This window comes from Misgurnus anguillicaudatus, chromosome 2 (assembly GCF_027580225.2).
Source record: "Misgurnus anguillicaudatus chromosome 2, ASM2758022v2, whole genome shotgun sequence".
Taxonomy (NCBI): Eukaryota; Metazoa; Chordata; class Actinopteri; order Cypriniformes; family Cobitidae; genus Misgurnus; species Misgurnus anguillicaudatus.
Genome location: NC_073338.2, coordinates 22,426,225 through 22,446,606, shown reverse-complemented (window position 1 = coordinate 22,446,606; position 20,382 = coordinate 22,426,225). Strand labels below are relative to the sequence as shown.

Genomic DNA, 20,382 nt, shown 5'->3' with positions numbered 1-20,382 from the left:
AGGTGGTGGCATAGCTATCTATGTTAAGTCAAGATTTGGAGTATCAGTTGTTCTGTCTGAGTCTCTCAGTAAGCAAATGGAGTTTTTGGCCTTAAATGATGAAATATTTAAGCCCCTTTCAATAACTGTTGTGGGGTGTTATAGACCTCCATCGGCCTCAAGGGATGCTTTATCATCTTTAAAGCTTTTATTGTCTAGAATAAACTATAGGGAACTTTTACTGGCCGGGGACTTAAATTGGGACTGGCTAAATGTTGTTTCTGATGATTTTAAATTTTTTTGTGACTCTATCAGTCTTAGCCAATTGGTAAACGTACCTACAAGGCCTAATCTCAAAAATCCAGATAAATCTACTTTAATTGATTTAATTCTAACAAATGTTCCACACAAATTTTTATCCATGGGTGTCTTCTGCAATGATCTGAGTGATCACTGTGTTATTGCTACTTCGAGAGGCAGTAAAATACCCAAATGTAAATCGCAAATTATTAGAAGGAGGAATTTGAAAAATTTTAATGAACAAGCCTATCATCATGATCTATCTTTGATTAACTGGGGACAGCTAGGTCTGTTGCCTGATGTTGAGCTTGCATGGACACTTTTTAAGGAGAATTTTGAGAAAACTGTAAATAAACATGCTCCTTGGAAAAAGCACAGAGTGAAGGGACGGGAAAACCCTTGGTTTTCTCCAGAATTGTCAGATATTATCCATCAACGAAATGTGGCATGGGCTAAAGCCAGAAATGGTGATTCTGCCACTGACTGGTCCCTTTTTAGACAATTAAGAAATAAATGTACCTCTCTTATTAAAAAGGCTAAATCAGAATATTATTTATCAGTCACGAGTGAAAACCTTAATAATCCGCAGAAATTTTGGAAAGTCATTTTGTATCAGTTGGTTCTCTGTCTGACACGACAGGAGTAGTCACTGTTACTCCATGCACATACTCTCCTGTGTTTTCTGGAGAGCAATTTAACTTTGTTCCTTTTACGGTACAGCAGGTGCATGCAGCTCTAAAAACGTTAGATCACAGAAAACCTCCTGGACCAGATTTAATAGAGCCTTTATTTTTTAAAAAAAGGCGGCTGATTTTGTTGCAGAGCCCCTGACAATTCTTTTTAATTTGTCAATTCAAAATAATGAAATACCATCAGTTTGGAAGTCAGCTTTTGTTACTCCCTTGTTAAAAGGAGGTGATCCAGCAGTTTTAACTAATTATCGGCCTATATCTAACTTGTGTGTTTTGTCAAAAATTTTAGAATCCCTTGTTTCTGACCAATTTAAAGAGTTTTTATACACAAATGAACTCCTTTCTAAACTGCAATCAGGCTTTAGGAAAAATCACAGTACCATCACTGCGGTTACAAAAGTAATTAATGATATACTTGTAGCTCTTGATGGAAAGAAATTTTGTGCATCGATTTTTCTTGATTTGTCGAAAGCCTTTGATACAGTGGATCATGCTGTTCTAAAGCATAGGCTTCTTTGTTTGGGATTGTCTGATTTTGCAGTTTCATGGTTTATGAATTATCTTAGGGACAGGACTCAGTGCATTAAATGTGACGGTCTATGTTCTGCATTAGTGAAGGTTCACAAGGGGGTCCCACAAGGCTCAATATTAGGTCCTCTGTTGTTTATTATGTATATAAATGAATTAGGCCAAAATGTGTCGGATGCTAATATGCATTTTTATGCTGATGACACGATTATTTATTGTTTTGGATCAACCCCAGCTAAAGCGGTTGAGTCTTTACAGAAGGCTTTTGATGTGGTTCAACATACACTATTGGAGCTTAAGCTGGTTCTCAATGCTAATAAGACCAAACTTATGCTGTTTAGAAATAGCAAGAAGGTTTTTCAAGCTCCTCCTTCTGTGTTCATTTTGACTGGAAATGTTATAGAGTTGGTTCATTCTTATAAGTATCTTGGTATCTGGCTTGATGATGCTCTCACTTTTAAGCCTCATGTAGACAACCTTGTGAAGAAACTCAAACTTAAACTGTCCTTTTTCTTTCGCAATAAATTTTGTTTTTCTTTTAAAGCAAAAAAGCAGCTAGTTACAGCAACATTTTTATCTGTTTTAGATTATGGAGACCTGGTGTATAGGACCGCTTCAGCACAATGTTTGTATAAGATTGACACTGTTTATCATGCGTCTCTGAGATTTATTACGAATTGTAAAAACTTGACTCATCATTGTGAACTGTATTCCAGAGTGGGATGGCCATCATTGTCTAACAGGAGATCAGGGCATTGGCATATTTTTATCTATAAGGCCATGCTGGGTCTGTTACCATCTTACATCTGTAATTTAATAACATGGAGACGTGCTGGTTCTTATTCATTGCGATCAAATGATAACTTGCTGCTATTGGTTCCATTTGCCCATACAGAATTGGGAAAAAGGGCTTTTGTTTACTCCGCTCCTTCTGCATGGAACTCTTTGCAAAAAGACTTTAAATTATCGGAACTTATTTCCTTAAATGTTTTTAAGGCCAGATTGAGAGAACCTGAAATGATCTGTATAAATTGTAAATGTTTTTAATTATTTGTATTGTAAAAATTTTTATAAATGTAACTGACTATGTTTTTTGCTGCCTCTTGGCCAGGACTCCCTTGAAAAAGAGGTTTTTAACCTCAACGGGACTTTCCTGGTTAAATAAAGGTTAAATAAAAAATAAAAAACACCACTGCCTTATAATTTCTAGTAAAGAGAAACTTTTTTGTGTTGGGTTAACTTGACCAACCCTTGTGGGTCGTTCAAATTCAGTACCCTTTCATGTTTTTTGTGGATATTAACAGCCACTAAATTAAGCAGCTGTAAAAATTTGTCAAATTAATATTTTTTTCATTTTTTGCAAAAATCTGATGTCTGATATAAACCAAATGATTACAAACATTCCATGCTTAACTTTAATTGCCAAGTTTATAACCCAGACCTTTCATCTGGCCCACCTTTGGCATAGAATGATGGCACTTCAGCGGCCCACTCCTGTTTGCCAGATCTTAACCACAAGCAAGCTATAGAAATGCCACATGTCAGCCATGCACAAAAACAAATAATGCAGATCTGATCCAAATCTGGGTAACTGGGTAAATTTTGGACCAGATTCAGCCCAGATCCAATACCTTGCTCTGACCCACACCTGAAATGGATTGATGGCACTTGTGTGGTCCACTCCTGTTTGACAAATCTCAACCACGAGCAAGCCAGAGTGATGTCACATGTCATCCAAAATTAAAACAAAGTAGTCTACATCTGATCCAAATCTAGGCAACAGCTCATGCTAATTCTCATTGTTTTTTGCAGCTGTGGTGATATGTAAAGGTACCGTAATGAAACATTAATAAATATAACTGTAACTTAAAGGTAACACAAAGTGTTATTTAGCAAATTTAGTGGTTTTGGAATAGTGTTGTTTAAACACTTCATTTGGAAAAATTATGAGTCTTTAATTCATAATTACAATTATTACAGTTTTTCTCAGTTGCTTAAACACATTTCTTGAAACTATGCCTCATATTCTCAAAACAGTAATAACAATTGCATAACATCTCACACAATTCTCCAAACATCATATTTTCAGGTCAAAATGAAGCTCTTCACTCAAAACTATTCACTTTTACCTGAAAAACATTTCCCTCAGACAATACACACAATCTTAAAAAACACACACACTACAACATATATTACACGCTGGTGGAGTAAATTCAAAACAATATATCCAAAACTGGTAAGTTGCTTGTGGTTCTCCCGCTCAAAAACCTTTTTATATGACCAAAAAAGACACAATCAATGTATGTACTAGCACATTTTTATTTATTCATGTGCTACACAGCACAACTGTAAAACATTTTTTTTTATTATTCCACCTCAACGTCTTTGTTCTGGGTCAGGCCAGAGAATCTCATCCACATCACGGGTTTTATTGGCCCTAGCAAAACATTGAGGGTAAAATCCTCTTGCATGATCCATCCCTGGCATTTGTCTACTAATATGTCGATCTGTATGGAAGGCAATTTGATGCATTTCTTTATTCCAGTAGCATAGTCCAACAGTGTATGCACACTAAAGTTACTGTAGGGGAGACCGGGGTTGGTTGTCACAATTTTTCCTCATGCATGAATTGCTCATCTTCAAAAAATCTTTCAGCAGTAATTCCTACATGAAATGAAAACTTGGGGTCTGGGCTTTAAATGTGTATACTTTTCACTTTTAGAATGTATTTTAACAGGAAGTAACTAACCATCAAAGACACTCTGACATAATGTGACAACCAACCCCATCACAGGGTTGGTTGTCACGGGGTATGGGGTTGGTTGTCCCTATAGAGGTTCAATAGGATTTCAGTGATAAATTGGGATCTTAAAAGATAATGTGTAACTTTTTAGCTTTTTAAGCTAGAAACTGCAAATAAGTTTTAATATGAAAAGCACCCATGATAGTTGTTATAAATGCCCCTTCATTTTAAACAATGGGATTAAAGTGGGTGATGATCAGTTAATTGAATTGTCTGCTATGTTGAGAAATAAAATGAAATCCTTTTTAGTGCTAAAACCTTTTTATTATAGCTTCATTATGTAAGTTGCCTAACAGCAAACAAAAACAAACAAACAAACAGAGAAAGGTCATAAAAGGTCTGCATGTCCAATATTCACATGTGACAACCAACCCCCGCAAGCTATGAGACAACCATCTCCAACTGACTTCTTGACCAACATAAGCTAGCTGCCACATGGCTTTAACTTGATAGCTAAAAGATGACTCAAAATAAAGCTACTACTTTTGGCTTTTTAATGACTGTTTTGTTTTTATGACTAATATCCTACAAGATCTCAACACAAAAACACTGTAAAAAATTTATATTTTAAAAAATTGTGGAAACTGAAAGTTAAGTATTGACTCAACACGTTGCTTTCAAATAATTATCCCCAAACAAAAATATGCATTGAGGTAATTAAAACATAAGGTATTGGGGTAAAACAAAAATGTATTTTCACAGAACATATTAAACTCTGCTCAGCCAATGTATTGTGTCAAATGAAAAATCTGAGTTGACTGAACGTAGTTTGCCAGAAAATGCACCTGATATTATTTGCTTCAGTGTGGGTGCGCGGGAGTTGATGATTGACATTTTCTACAATAAAGTTATGGTAAGTACTTAAATATTTACATTTAAGTCATTTTATATAATAATACAGCATACAAACAAAAAGCATATGATATGTTTTCTCCTCAGTGTAACGCACCGAGCTAACCCTTCATTTAGTGAGGAAATGGCAAGGTCACTACAACTTTCACAGTGAGTATATTATATTGTATTTGTTATATAACATATTTGTGTGAAAACTGTTAGCTTTTTCGAGATTTAGGTGCGTTTTTTATTAAGAGCCGCTACGCCGCGCCCACACGTGCACACATAGACATGAAAGGCTGCTTGCAACCTGCACCTTTCTGGAGAGAAATTGCCGTGTTTTTTAAATAAATGCATATATTACGAGCGTAGGGGCTTCTGTATTCGGCCTGGACGCCACGAAACGGGCGCGTTGTTTACATGTATTCGACTGCATTCAGCACTGTGCAGACCAATCAATCTATGACATCACAGTTCCGCGAGAGCAATTCAAAAGCTTATATCTCGCGTTACATTGATCTCATGTGCCAATCGATCTGCGCCGCGCATGCTGCCGTCGTCATCGTGCATCAGGAAATCCACGAGGGGTAGATATGAAAAGGACGCTCTCTCTCAGCTGGTGTTGTAAAGATGCCGTTCATACTCAACGGCGCAAGTCTCAAATAAGTGCACGAACACCGCCAAAACGGATGAGATGACGAGTTGACTGTAAGTAATCGAATGTAATAGTATAATAGTAATGATAAACAAAATACCAATTTCATCCGTACTTAGGGGGAGGGTGAAGGATCAGGAAGAAGATAAAAAAATAAATCATATAAAAAATAAATAATAGTAATAGTAATAGTAATAGCGATAATAATAATAATAATAATAATAATAATAAATAAAATAATATTGATAATGGTAATCTTCATATATCCAATAATAGTAATGATAAAAGTAGTTGTAATAGAAATGAGAATAGTAATCATATTAATAATGATAATACTGAAAATAGTATTCATAATAAGTAATGATTAATACAGATATTAATAACAAGGTATTATAAAACTGCCTCTGACCCCCCTCATGGCCATGGCATAGGATAGACCCCCGCCAATGTCATGTTCCAATGATCAAGGTGAGGTGCTGCGGGGCACAGGGCCCCAAAAGAGAGATTTAAATATTTTTTAAGATTTCAATTGGTCCCCACAACGTGATAATTACCAGGTACACACACACACACACTCACACGCAGATTACATAACCACACACTTCTAGTGTTACACAGCACACACTGAGGAGGAAGCACCACCACCGGAAAGATCCATCCACCCGTGGGACCCCAGCTCCTGCAACGAATCAAAACAAGAAATTGATTCACACAAAACTATCACTATTCACCAAGCCACTGATCACCACAAACACAAAGAGCTGTAAAATTAATTAAACCACATCTATACAGTATAGCACGTGAAGGTAGCATAAGATGCGTCAGTGCAAGTTGTTTTTAAATTAAACTCAAACATACATTTTAGTCTGGGACTAGGATAAGCCCTGCCCAGGAAAATGCCCCATAGTGACTTAAAATTGATATCTTCCCCAGTAAATTTTTACCTGGATTTGACCTGTGTAAATTTCAAATCTTGTCGTTGTGAAATGTAACAGGACATCTTGTATAGCAAATGCAAACTGTTTAACAACATGTGGTTATGACAGTGGAACTACCGCAGTTGTGTTTGTTGGCAAGATGGTTAGTATTTAGCAAGTTGTATTTGGAACAAAAAAGATGATACATACACATATTTGATCTAAAATCGTCTTTAATTTACATACAGACTTAACGGGATGCTGGTTTGCTGGTCTTCAACATGGAAAGTGGAAATGCTTTCTCCCAGCATACAGTATGTTGTCTTTTGGTTGACTGTTTGATCCCAACAAAATGTCAGAGGCATGTATTACGAACACTTGTACAAACAATGTATGTTCATACTAGTTGAATACTGATTAAGACAAATATCAAATCATTTTAATTAACTTTTTAATTAAGAAAAATAGATGGTCTATAATTCAGTTGGTAAAGAATTGTGATAGCAGCACAAAGGGATGTTGGTTAGATCTCAGGGAACACACAGACTGATTAAATGTATAGCTTAAAAAGCGTCTGCCAAATGCATAAATGTAAATGTTGCAGATTACACTGGATATTACTTTGCTTTTTGTTTGTCTATTATCTTATTTGATATAATGGCAAGCCTTTGAGGGCCTGGATTCCTTCTTCACTGGCTAAATCTTTATACAGAAGTTGAATCTTTTCATGGAAGTTGCTGAAAAACAAAAAAATAACAAAAAATTGTTCAATACAGCTATGCATTTGGATAACAAAATGTAAAAAAAACGAGTAATTTTGCTTCTCAAGTAAATGTATCTTGATTTAGGAATGTTTAATTGTACTAGAATGTTTATTTTTTGCCTTAATTAAAATCTAATATTTATCAAAACCTGGTATAGACAGTTTCAGCAGTTACATCGTAAACAAATGGCTTTATGGAACAAACGTTACATCTAGTAAACTTCATATAGAATCAATTACAACAAAGTATTTTTGATAAATAAATAATAAGTAGATTTTCTTATCACAAATCATAGCCAAAATGTGTGCTATATAATGTATGCAAATGTTAACTACAGATTGGCTGCCAAACCTCCCTTCACATAGCAGTAATTCATAGTCGCCGCCTGCCCCTCATCTTTAGAAAACCAAAACATTTGTTATTTTCAACGAGGTATTTGTTCCAGAGTTCAGTTTAGCCACTAGTCAGACCATTAAACAAACAGAGACGGATGCGTAACCGCGACAACACATGTGCGTCCGATGAAACCATCTATATGTTGTGTTGGTTTTTGTTTTTAAGCGTACGCTCCAAGACTTGGTTATTAAAGGAATAGTCTACTCATTTTCAATATTAAAATATGTTATTACCTTAACTAAGAATTGTTGATACTTCCCTCTATCATCTGTGTGCGGGCACGTAAGCGCTGAAGCGCGCTGCGACGCTTCGATAGCATTTAGCTTAGCCCCATTCATTCAATGGTAACATTTAGAGATAAAGTTAGAAGTGACCAAACACATCAACGTTTTTCCTATTTAAGACGAGTAGTTATACGAGCAAGTTTGGTGGTACAAAATAAAACGTAGCGCTTTTCTAAGCGGATTTAAAAGAGGAACTATATTTTATGGTGTAATAGCACTTTTGGGAGTACTTCGACTCGCCTGAAAAGTCTGCTCCCCTTCTCACTCTCATAATGGGAGAGGGAGGGTGTTACTGCGCCGAGTCGAAGTACTCCCAAAAGTGCTATTACGCCATAAAATATAGTTCCTCTTTTAAATCCGCTTAGAAAAGCGCTACGTTTTATTTTGTACCACCAAACTTGCTCGTATAACTACTCGTCTTAAATAGGAAAAACGTTGATGTGTTTGGTCACTTCTAACTTTATCTCTTAATGGTACCATTGAATGAATGGGGCTAAGCTAAATGCTATCGAAGCGTCGCAGCGCGCTCCAGCGCTTACGTGCACGCACACAGATGATAGAGGGATGTATCAACAATTCTTAGTTAAGGTAATAACATATTTTAATATTGAAAATGAGTAGACTATTCCTTTAAGTGTATACATTCATACAGTACATACATTATATACATTTATATCACGTTCGCTGTCAAATTTTACGTATTGCATTCCATCCCCGGCATATCTGGTTGGATCTTAGACGTTATTAAAAATGTCTACTCATTCCAATTTGCCCCACAGGCCTCACCGATTCAGGGCATATTTACTCTCCGACAATCACATGCATATCCTGAGTACAAGTACTGAACCGAAGTACAAGCCCTGCTAGAGAAAGGTGCGATAAAGAAAGTTCCTGCGACACTAAAGGGGATCGCACACTGGCCGCACAGCTCAAATCCCTGTCGCGCCACTCACATAGTTTAACATTAAATAACATCATATTTGTCCCAAATCATTAACGATTAACATTGGCTGCTATTGTATATTTTGCTTTTTGAAGTAGATGCTATCTAACGAAGCTTGCGCTATTTAATGTGCACTTCCAGTTTACGATACCTCCGACTTGTCCTAGACGCGGCGCGACATTGAGCTGCGCGGCCGGTGTGCGATCCCCTTTAGCGAGTGAGGGTTTTACAGCTGTCACTTCCTCGTTCCAAAGAAGGATGGCAGTCCTACACTGTGAAAAGTTAAAAGTTGGAAAGAGGTGACTGTGTAGCCTGCATGTATGGCCCCTCAACAGAGTCTCTATGCCTTTTGTAGGGTACTGAACAAAATAATCAAGGCCAGGGACCCTTCAACAAGGTGCCTTTACTCGCAAAAATGGTCTGTCTTTGCATATAGCTTACATCCATTCTATTCTTCAGGAAATTCTGTGCAGCGCCTGTTCCCCCCCTCCACACTTAGGGGCGGTTTCCCGGACAGGGATTAGACTAGTCCTAGACTAAAATAAATAAAAGAGCTGTCCAAACTCAAAACAACTTGCACTGGCATATCTTAAAATGCATCAGTGCCCTTTGTTTTGCCTCAAAATGCACATAAGTAATGTTTTTAGTAAGGTATGTTTGTTAAAAACTAGTTATATTTCCCAATTAAACTCAGGTCTAGTCCTGGTTTAAGATAATCCCTGTCCGGTAAACCGCCCCTTAAAGTTTAAGATGGGAGTAAGTCACACATGTGCAAGTCACAAGTAAGTCTTAAGTCTTAGGGGGCGTGCACACCAACGTTTTTACGCCCGCGGCCGGCGCATGTTTTCAATTGTTTTCAATGGAAGCTCAGCGTTTTTCAAATAAGCCAGCAGCTAGCGGTTTTCTTCCGCGCTGAAAGATCGTATCAGACGTATCAGAGGCACTAAAGCGCTTAGCTGAAGAAAGCTGGCACTCAGCTGAAAAAAAACTGGCATTCTGCGTTGTCCAGACGTTTTCAGCCGCGTTTAAAAGTTTTGGTGTACACAACCCCTTAACCTTCAAGTCTCAAGTCCAAGTCAAGTCAAGTCACTTCTTGGGTCAAGCAAGTCACTGGCAAGTCAAACAAATGTTTGATGATTTAACAAAATGTATACAGTATTGTTCAAAATAATAGCAGTACAATTTGACTAACCAGAATAATCAAGGTTTTTAGTATATTTTTTTATTGCTACGTGGCAAAAAAGTTACCAGTAGGTTCAGTAGATTCTCAGAAAACAAATGAGACCCAGCATTCATGATATGCACGCTCTTAAGGCTGTGCAATTGGGCAATTAGTTGAATTAGTTGAAAGGGGTGTGTTCAAAAAATAGCAGTGTGGCATTCAATCACTGAGGTCATCAATTTTGTGAAGAAACAGGTGTGAATCAGGTGGCCCCTATTTAAGGATGAAGCCAACACTTGTTGAACATGCATTTGAAAGCTGAGGAAAATGGGTCATTCAAGACATTGTTCAGAAGAACAGCGTACTTTGATTAAAAAGTTGATTGGAGAGGGGAAAACCTATAAAGAGGTGCAAAAAATGATAGGCTGTTCAGCTAAAATGATCTCCAATGCCTTAAAATGGAGAGCAAAACCAGAGAGACTTGGAAGAAAACGGAAGACAACCATCAAAATGGATAGAAGAATAACCAGAATGGCAAAGGCTCAGCCAATGATCACCTCCAGGATGATCAAAGACAGTCTGGAGTTACCTGTATGTACTGTGACAGTTAGAAGACGTCTGTGTGAAGCTAATCTATTTTCAAGAATCCCCCGCAAAGTCCCTCTGTTAAAAAAAGGCATGTGCAGAAGAGGTTACAATTTGCCAAAGAACACATCAACTGGCCTAAAGAGAAATGGAGGAACATTTTGTGGACTGATGAGAGTAAAATTGTTATTTTTGGGTCCAAGGGCCACAGGCAGTTTGTGAGAAGACCCCCAAACTCTGAATTCAAGCCACAGTACACAGTGAAGAAAGTGAAGCATGGAGGTGCAAGCATCATGATATGGGCATGTTTCTCCTACTATGGTGTTGGGCCTATTTATCGCATACCAGGGATCATGGATCAGTTTGCATATGTTAAAATACTTGAAGAGGTCATGTTGCCCTATGCTGAAGAGGACATGCCCTTGAAATGGTTGTTTCAACAAGACAATGACCCAAAACACACTAGTAAACGGGCAAAGTCTTGGTTCCAAACCAACAAAATTAATGTTATGGAGTGGCCAGCCCAATCTCCAGACCTTAATCCAATTGAGAACTTGTGGGGTGATATCAAAAATGCTGTTTCTGAAGCAAAACCAAGAAATGTGAATGAATTGTGGAATGTTGTTAAAGAATCATGGAGTCTTCGTCTTGCAGGCCTTGCATACTGCTGTTCTTCTCTTCTTAGCATCGTCATGCACAGAATCCTGGTACCTGAACTATTTTTGTTCAAGTTTCCTCACAACTAGTATGCACGTTCTCCCTTTGCTTGCCTGCTGCGTCACAAGTTATTTTGAGTAATTTAACTTAAAGGAACAGTATGTAAGAAATGTATATCAATTAATCATAAAATGGCCCTGATATGTCACTAGACATTTAGAAATCATTTTCATTTCAAATACTTATATCACTCACAAGAGTCTGGCAAGGATATTGTCATTTAAAAAGTGGAGTTGCAGCCCTCAACTGATGTTTATGTTGTCATGTGTATTGGCCACCAGTTGTGTGATTGCAGTGCCAGTTTTAGCCACAAGTTTTGAGAATGCAGTACCAGTTTTGGCCACAATCCTACATACTGTTCCTTTAAGTCGGAGGCAAGTCTCAAGTCGTGAATGTCAAGTCAAAGTCAAGTCAAGTCTTTTTTTATATTTGTCAAGCAAGTCTCAAGCCTCAAATTTGCGACTTGTCATGTGACTCAAGTCCCCTATCTCATGAGTCTATGTAGCGGGTATAGCGACAAACCACGCCCCTATTGCCAATCGATCTGTTGGGAAACACGACCTGTTCATTAAGTTTCTCAGCGGCGCAAGGAGGTTAAGGAGGTTTGCATTTTATAAATGTGTTTGTTAAAAATAAAGGATTGTTCTTATGTAAATGCGTTTGTTAAAATGCTTTACCTACCACTTTAGTATAATGAATAAGATAATATTCTAAAATAAACTTGCACTTTACCTAAAACATTTAATTTGTTTGTGTCTTCCATATAGGCTATTGTATATTGTTTGTCATTCTTATCTTTGTTCTTAAAAACCTACTTGGAAAAAATCATGATGTGAATTGTGATCATGTCTGAAAATATTTTACCTCATTGTGACCAATTCCCTTTTGCTAAATTGTTCACTACTTCTATACCAGCACTAACAGCACTATACCAGCATAAACCGGCCTGGACAAGCATGAAATAATGCTGATTTATGCTGGATTCATTTATCAATTAATTTATCATTTATACAAACAACACATGTAGCTTAATATTTAATGAATCAATAATTGTAAAGTTTACCAGGTGGATCAGTGAAGACAGAGAGGCCTTTTTGGCAGATGTATCCATGCTTTTCTGAACAAGGTATATCCATCATTTCAAAATCTGAAGAGGATATGACACTACAAATGTCATCTGGTTTTGTTTCTGGGTTTCCTTTGACAAATAAAGAAACAAACACTTAGTAAATGTTAATGACTGGTGGTTGCTACATTTTCATTATCCAAATGTATGCATTTTACAGCAACAATCATGCAATGTAAAACACACCAAAATATATCTCTGTGTTGTTTTTCCCCTTTAGGCATAAATGTATTGATCAGCTAAATATTTTAATCTTTCTAACTTTAATTTTTAAATCCAGCAATAAAAATGAGACACAATATCTAATCATTACTTTTGTTTCTTTATATAGACAAGTATAAAATAAAATGTACAAGTCTGAAAGTTTTGTAGCTCTATTGAACTGATGTACTGCTTCCTTTATAATGTCTCTTATAAAACCCTTGATAACAGCGCGGCTCACACCAGTTAAGCTACAGCATAAGAATTCATATAGACTGAAAGATAATCTTACCATTTCTCCTCTGCTGCCCACTGAACCCATCTACTTTGTTCAGTCCTGTCCATAGAATACCTTGTCTCTTCACAATCATTCCTGGTAACATTTTACAGTCAGAAATGTGCTGTCTTTTGAATACCTTTAATGTTCTGTATACAAGTATTGAATAGCTTCTTATTTTGTCTGCTAATATCTTCATGTAAAGAAACTTCATACATGTAACTTCTGAATAACATTGAAGCTCTGTACCTGATACAAAGATGTATTCATAAAGTTCAGAAACACTTAGAAGCTCTGCACCCTGCTGCTGGCAGCTCTTGTTTGCTTCATGCCATGTCAGTTTTGACTCATCATTCATTTGGTAATGGAAGTTTGTTAGAGGATTTTTCCCCCATACTCTATCTATAAAAAACATGTAACCCATACATATTTGGAAGCATGTTTTAATATTTAATTTGATATTTATAATGTACTCTATGATAATGGGCTACCAATAACTGAAAATGTCCTGTTTATCATGTAGCTAACACTTAAGCTGGAGTGAAAGGAAAACTTACAGTGAATCTCACGTGTTGGACAGTAGCCCCACAGCGAGTTTACACTGTAGTCAGACTCAACTGCACACCATATATGAAGGCCATTAGTTTTGGTACAATCTGCATACCATTTATCCCCATATTTGAAAGGAAAGTGGCATGGACGCCCATGTGCATTTCCATGAATTGTGTATAATTCTATAAAACAAAAAAATAACAATCAACAATTAATAAGAAGAATATTTTATAATTTAGCTATTGAAGCAATGAATGCAATATGCACAATAAACTTAAAATATGACAGCAAAATATTGAATGAACTTTAAAAAAAAGTATTTTATAATAATTTATTGCACATTTACAAATTTATTAGCATCAGTACGATAAAATAGTCATTGTACAACAGGTTTAATGTTAAAATTGTTTTTTTAATTACAGCATGTCAGATTTACTATTGCAATTTCAGCTAAGCAAAATTTAAAAAATACATATTTTAAAATTTTTATCCCTTTTGTCCTTTCACATGCAACAAACTCCCTAACTGAAGAACACATTTTCCAATGGACATAAAGTGCATTCAGAGCCATTTGTCACCCCTTTGAATCAGACAAATTGTTATCATCATGCTCTATCAACTAAGCTACCAGACCAAATGAATTACATAGGAAAATAAACAAATATTTTAACTTTATGCTAAGTTCAACTGATAGTGTACTTTAAGGCATGTACCTTCATATGGCCGAGAGCAAATGTTGTTCTGTGTACCATGAATTGTCCATTTACTCTTTGTTTCAGTGTCTTTAGAGATGACTGGCACACCATTATCATTTACAGCAAGATACAGAGATTCATCCTTTAGTCGAAGCAATAAATCGCTCTGGCATTCCCACGTCTGCAAAACATTGTCATCTTCACACATCAACCACTGCAGCATTTTATGTACAGTGTTTTTACCAACACCAAGGCATTTCTTTGTGTAAATATTCAAAATGCGATCCTTTGAAATCCAGCGAAACTGTTGTGAGTCAGCATGTGGGTCACAGAAAGAAAGTTTCTCCAGGTTGTTTGTCATGCATTGGTTATAATGCACACTATACATCAGAAATTTTCCTTCTGCACAAAAATAATGTGGATGAGATACAGTGGTGTTCAGCTGTTTACATTAACCATTCATTCCTGTTTTAGTTTGAATAAAGAGAAAAAGAGAGAAGCTACAAACCTGACTGTGCAAAGCAGTTTGATAGATCTAATAAAAGCAGAAAAACAACACATATTATTTTCATCTTGATGATCCAGTGACAGTCCGAGCTTAACTATCACATTGTTCATGCTGGCCTGCTCTTAAAACAGATTCAGTTGTGCCGATCAGAATGATATCCTGTCATGTGACTCCTTTATTTTTAGAAAATGCTGAAGTCAACTTAAAAAACGTTGTTACTCGCCGCCTTAAACATTTACACATTTAGCAGGAACTTTATTTCAAACTGACATACCAGTGCATTCAGATCTTAACCATTTGTGACCCCTTTGAATCAGATAATTTGTTCTCACCATGCTCTATCAACTAAGCTACAGTTATAGAGTTAAAGAGTTTTATAAACACACGCATTTTAACTTCATGCTAAATTCAACAGATAGTGGATTTTAAGGCACCTTCATAAGGCAGAGAGCAAATGTTGTTCTGTGTACCCTGTTTGTCAATAACCTTCTTTAGAAGCACGTCTCCACATGTCTTCTTACTTATGATTAAAATGTCCATATGAGTGCCTTTCAGAATGTCTTCAATTTCATATGGTGGCTGAAAATACAAAGATAAAGATATGAAATGAGTAAATTCAGTAAGGTTTCAGTATGTATTCAGAAACTTTAATGTCAAGATTTTTCTATCACTGACTGCAATTCAGTTTGTAATTATAAATTACTAATTACATTTCTGAAGAAGATCTTAATTGTAATGTTTTCTGAACTTTAATTAAGCTGAAACAAACTTCGTGTTTAAATTCGGAAAGTGCACCACTTGAGTGAATAAAATTTTCAAAAACTCTTTCTGTGAAGTATGCATTTGTAGTGTACACTCTAAAAAATTTGCTGTAATTTTGCAGCTGGTTGCCAGTAACTTACTGTAGAAGATAAAGTCAAAAAAATTATCGTGTTTATTTAACTTTGAACAAAATGTTGCCAGTAAATAACATAAATGTAAAATCTACAGTAAGTTACTGGCAGCTAGTTGCCAGTAATACCCATTAATACTGTAATTTCTACAGACATTTTTTACAGTGTATTGTAAAGGCATTTGTATAATGCTGGAGTACTGCCTTATAGAATGTTTATAATATGTTGTTTCATAAAATTAATAATTTTATAAATTTTTATATATGTTTTTTCTGTTTCTCGAGTTGCTGAGAACCTTTTCCAGCCGTTCCACGGCCAATCCCATTTCTCTGTCTTACCCCTTCCCCTACCACTTCGTCTTACCCCTAGCCCTTGTCCCTCAAAACCAAGTGTTAAGCGCTAGGGGTGAAAACATACCCCTATGAAATGAGACACCGCTTAATATTTACGGTTACGTCATCAGTGAATCAGCCGCCGAGTTTCTTCTGGCGTCCCTGTGTGATACAGGACGGTATACGTAAAGCACGTACCGATGTCTCCAAAGCAAGTAGTGTTATGCACTGATATCAAACGAAATTCGCTGCTAACGTTAATGGAATTTAGTTAAAACTGTAGACAAGCATGCAGTCCATTCATGGCTAGTTAGAGAAATACGGGAATGTTGTGCAAATCAGCAAATACGGGAATGTTGTGCAAATCAGCAACGTAACGTTAGCGTAGCAAACTAGCGAAATTTTAAAACATTTAAATTAAGAACATAATTCAAATATATATGAACACGACTGTGTAGAGCACAAAACAAGACGTTAGTAATTTTTAAATTAATTATTAAGCCGAAAATACTTACATTTATGGGACTCTCTGGACGCTCCGGGCGCCATTTTTGCCGGTTGCGCAGTGTATTCTGGGTACCCCTTGGTTTCAAGTAAGCTCGCGGAAATTCTTGGTTTTAAGGGGTATCTACCACTTGCCCTTAGCCCTACCCCTTGATCAAAACGAGAATTGGGATAGCCCTTACTCTCACGTGAACGTGCAAAACTAAGGGGAAGGGGTAAGACAGAGAAATGGGATTGGCCCCAAAAGTCGCTCCTCCGTTTCTCTGGCCGCTCTGTGTCTGCTGCGCTGGGCTGCCTCCTCTCCCCCTCCCCTCTCAAACATGACGCCGGCTTTGAGTGTTACCGGCTGATGATTGGCTGTTCTGCCTTAAGTCCCGCCTCTCCTGGTGTGTTAGATTGATCGGTCAGCTCGCGCTGAGGAGGCGAGAACTTTTGTTTATTTACATCTCCCTTTTCAGGTAGGCTACTTTGAATGAATGTTTAAAAAACGTTATTAAACACTTTAATCAACTCTATGTATGTTTTTGAGATTTTTGAAAAAGCTTGATATGTGTTTGGGACTAATGCTAATCGGGTTATTGTTCAGCAGCTGGCTAAATTCGGTCATGTAGTAGACTATGTGGCATGCAATGTATAACCTGTGATGAAGAAGGCAGGGGATTGACGAGTAGGAGGGACAACTTGTCATTGTTAAGCAGTGTATTTATGGGTTTATTGCTAGTGCAATCGATTTTGACATTTTGAGCATTGTTTGTTTATTAGCTGAATACTTTGTTAATACTACCTGTTGTGTATGATTGTACTTGTTGAGGAGATTGTGATGAAGCATCCTTATGATGACATCATCACCAGAGTGCAATCTACCATGTCCTTTTATTTACATTGCATTGTCTCTTGTTTCTCAATGTTAAACCACTTTGTCATCATTTAACATCACTTGGATTTTAATATCATGTGTAATCTATGCTACATTCATCAGTTCATTCTCATGTATACAGTGTTATGAGATCATAGTGTGATTGAACTGTTCATGTTGAAAGTGTGGGGGCATAAAAACAATGTCTTTACTAACTAATGAGATGCTTTTATTCAATACTGCAATACTGCTTTACCATTGACATGGAATGTACTATTCAAGTGATGGGGGTTGATCATTTTGTGTATGACCCTGTTGTGTCAATTTATATTTTGAGTATTGTCTGTTTATGAGATGCTGATTAAGTACATTTGAAATGAAATGATTTGCTGTTTTAATGTGCATTAGTTCAGGTAATGCCATGTACTTTGATCCTCAGAATGTAGGTGGTTTGGTCCCTGCTATTGTGGGCTGTTCCACAGTGCTGGCGGGAAAGTTTAATTAGTCTGGGAGTGTTTGCACCTGGACAGTCAGTTTGGCTTGGCTGTGAACGAGAGAGGTCTGCTGTGAGACATGTTGAGAGAAGTTAAGCTCATTGATTGAAAGTGTTTGTCAGACACTAGTGTTTTGCTGCTTGAAGCAATTTTCTTTATTTTTTTTCCTTTATTGTTTTTATTTAAAACTCACCAATAAATCACATTGGGACAATTTTCTAAACAGCAAACCATCGTTTTTGTGCCTTCCTTGCTCCTTCCTTACCACCTGGCCTACTACAACCCGACATATAGTGATGGCCAAATGAAGCGTTTCGAAGCATTATTGCTTTCTGATACAATTGTGTCGAAAATGGTTCATTACTCGAAGCTTCATTCAGATAGAAACTGCAGCACCATCTCCTGGTGAAGTAAATGTAATGCAACTAATAGACTTATATCTCAACGCCCAGTTTATTACGTGTTTACTGAGGCGGTCAGAGTTGACACAGTGGTTTGAAACTCATTATGTATGTGAATTTGACAGATATTGATGAATTTCATGTGTTCAACTCCTTGATAATAAAACATTTAGCATGATATGTGTGTGTGTGTGTGATTATTTCTGTACACAATGAAAGAAAATCATAGACCACTACAATGTGTGAAAACTTTTTCTTGTTTAGCTTTGGGAAGCAGCAGTAATACCTTGTTTACTGGTGGGACAGATAATTTTGTATGTTAAAAATTATGTGCTTGGGTAACTGGATGTAGTTGTATAATATAGCAGAGTTTTTTTTTAAGTTTCTTTCTTTGAAACCTGTTTATATGTAACAATGTTTATGTTTTCTAATTAATAATAATCATAAATAAAATGTGGCAGAGGGTGTGCTTTGGGTACATGAAGAGGGCTTAGACAATGATGAGGAATGTATTCATTAAATATTATGGTTTTTATTCAAAAATATTATTTTCTCCACAGTCTTTGGTGACAGACGATTTCTTTTTTTTTGAAACTATTTCACCAGCTTTAGAGAATATTCTCTCGCATGGCACAGATGATGCAGGGGTACACAAAAACAGTTTAGAAAGCTGGTATAAATGAGGATATATTGCTTTGTGGGTGGACCAATAAGCAAGAGGGTCAGCAGAACGCTGCAGTGGGGGATCGGTCATGTAGCGCTGGACCTCTATGGTTGCATCTGATGTTGCACTTTTGTTCCTCCTTGCATTACTTGCATCGTTGTCCAGCAGTTCCCAAAGGTTCAACTGATCTGCAAGAGAAATTAAAAACAAAACCAACATGTTACAAGTTATGCATTTTTTTAGTTACATTTTTGGATATTTACTTTACCTTGACCTGTACTTTCAAGATTCTGTGCTGTATCTGGCTGTGCTGAGTGGCTAGAGGTTTGATGAGCAGTGTCTCTGATTAATGCTGTGCATTCAGATGTTAGTCGTCCAATTGCCGTCTGGGCCTGTATATGATTATGAAAACCAAATGTTTTAAATCTTGGATCTAGCAGTGTAGCTAGTGTCAAAACACTTGTTGATTCAAGGGCTGAAAATTTATCTGCTAATCTTCTTGACAGATTCTGTCCCAGCTGCATTGCAGTGTCATTGGAAATGGTTTTGAGGGTTTCATTTATTGTGTATCGCAACATTTTCATCATGGGAATGACCTTAGAGCCAGATACTCTCTTCTCCTCAGAAAGTTCAACGGTGGCCACCTGGAATGGGGCTAGCACTTTCATGCACTCAGATATTGCAAAATATTCTTCTGATGTCAGAGGAGCCACATCAGTTCTCAGTGTAGCCAGTGCTGCACCCACTGGTTCTCTCTCTTCATATATACGCTGAAGCATTAAATAGGTACTGTTCCAGCGTGTATCAACCTCCAGAATCAGCTTCTTCACTGGACGTGCCATTTGTTCCTGTTTCTCTCTGAGCCGCTCTTTTGCTGTGGTACTGGTCTTAAAGTAAGTCACCATCCTTCGTGCTCTTGTTCTAATATCTTCCAGACCAGGAGTTGCATCAAGGGACTTCTTGACTACCAAATTCAAGGCATGTGCGATGCATATAACATGCCTAATCTTTAAGTTGTTGGCAGTGGCTATCATATTTGAAGCAGCATCAGTGACCAGGGATTTTATTTTGCTCTGTATACTCCATTCTTCAAAGAGCAACCTCTTGGCCTCTGCAAGGTTCTCCGCAGTGTGAGCTTTTGGAAATGACCGTACCCCCAGAAGTACTGTGGCAAGGTTATCCTTGTCATCTACATAAAGGCATGTAACGGCCAGATACGCATCCATATTAATAGAGGTCCACATATCTGCAGTTAGGCTCACACCCTCTGTCTTCTGTAGCTCAGCCATGGCCTTCTGCTTCTGCTCCTCATATTTGTGG

The 20,382-nt window shown here is 37.1% G+C and overlaps 2 protein-coding genes across 4 annotated transcripts; both read right to left on the bottom strand.

Moving 5' to 3' along the window:
• Positions 1–13,132: 13,132 nt before the first annotated feature.
• Positions 13,133–15,058, bottom strand: LOC129443483 (macrophage mannose receptor 1). Its single transcript, XM_073858225.1, has 6 exons — positions 14,919–15,058; positions 14,429–14,812; positions 13,721–13,897; positions 13,413–13,565; positions 13,179–13,259; positions 13,133–13,137 (listed from the first exon to the last, which is right to left on the bottom strand). The coding sequence occupies exons 1-6, from the start codon at positions 14,980–14,982 to the stop codon at positions 13,133–13,135; spliced, it is 864 nt and encodes a 287-aa protein (XP_073714326.1). The 5' UTR covers positions 14,983–15,058.
• Positions 15,059–18,877: 3,819 nt separating this feature from the next.
• Positions 18,878–20,134, bottom strand: LOC141366100 (zinc finger BED domain-containing protein 4-like). 3 transcript variants are annotated; one of them, XM_073871241.1, is made up of 2 exons: positions 19,331–20,134; positions 18,878–19,250 (listed from the first exon to the last, which is right to left on the bottom strand). In XM_073871241.1, exons 1-2 carry the CDS (start codon positions 20,094–20,096, stop codon positions 18,931–18,933), a joined length of 1,086 nt encoding a protein of 361 aa, XP_073727342.1. In that variant the 5' UTR covers positions 20,097–20,134; the 3' UTR covers positions 18,878–18,930. The 3 variants fall into 3 exon arrangements, with proteins under 3 accessions (XP_073727342.1, XP_073727343.1, XP_073727347.1); XM_073871242.1 differs by having other exon boundaries at positions 19,337–20,134; XM_073871246.1 differs by having other exon boundaries at positions 19,343–20,134.
• Positions 20,135–20,382: the final 248 nt, after the last annotated feature.

Excerpts from the sequence above, each read along its gene's own strand:
- LOC129443483 (XM_073858225.1), bottom strand. The coding sequence starts at position 14,982 with ATGAAAATAATATGTGTTGTTTTTCTGCTTTTATTAGATCTATCAAAC. Across the intron at positions 13,898-14,428 it reads TTGCTCTCGGCCATATGAAG|AATTATACACAATTCATGGA; the intron begins GTACATGCCTTA and ends TTTGTTTTATAG. Across the intron at positions 13,566-13,720 it reads TCCAACACGTGAGATTCACT|ATAGAGTATGGGGGAAAAAT; the intron begins GTAAGTTTTCCT and ends TGTTTTTTATAG.
- LOC141366100 (XM_073871241.1), bottom strand. The coding sequence starts at position 20,096 with ATGATAGCCACTGCCAACAACTTAAAGATTAGGCATGTTATATGCATC. Across the intron at positions 19,251-19,330 it reads TCTTGAAAGTACAGGTCAAG|ATCAGTTGAACCTTTGGGAA; the intron begins GTAAAGTAAATA and ends TTTCTCTTGCAG.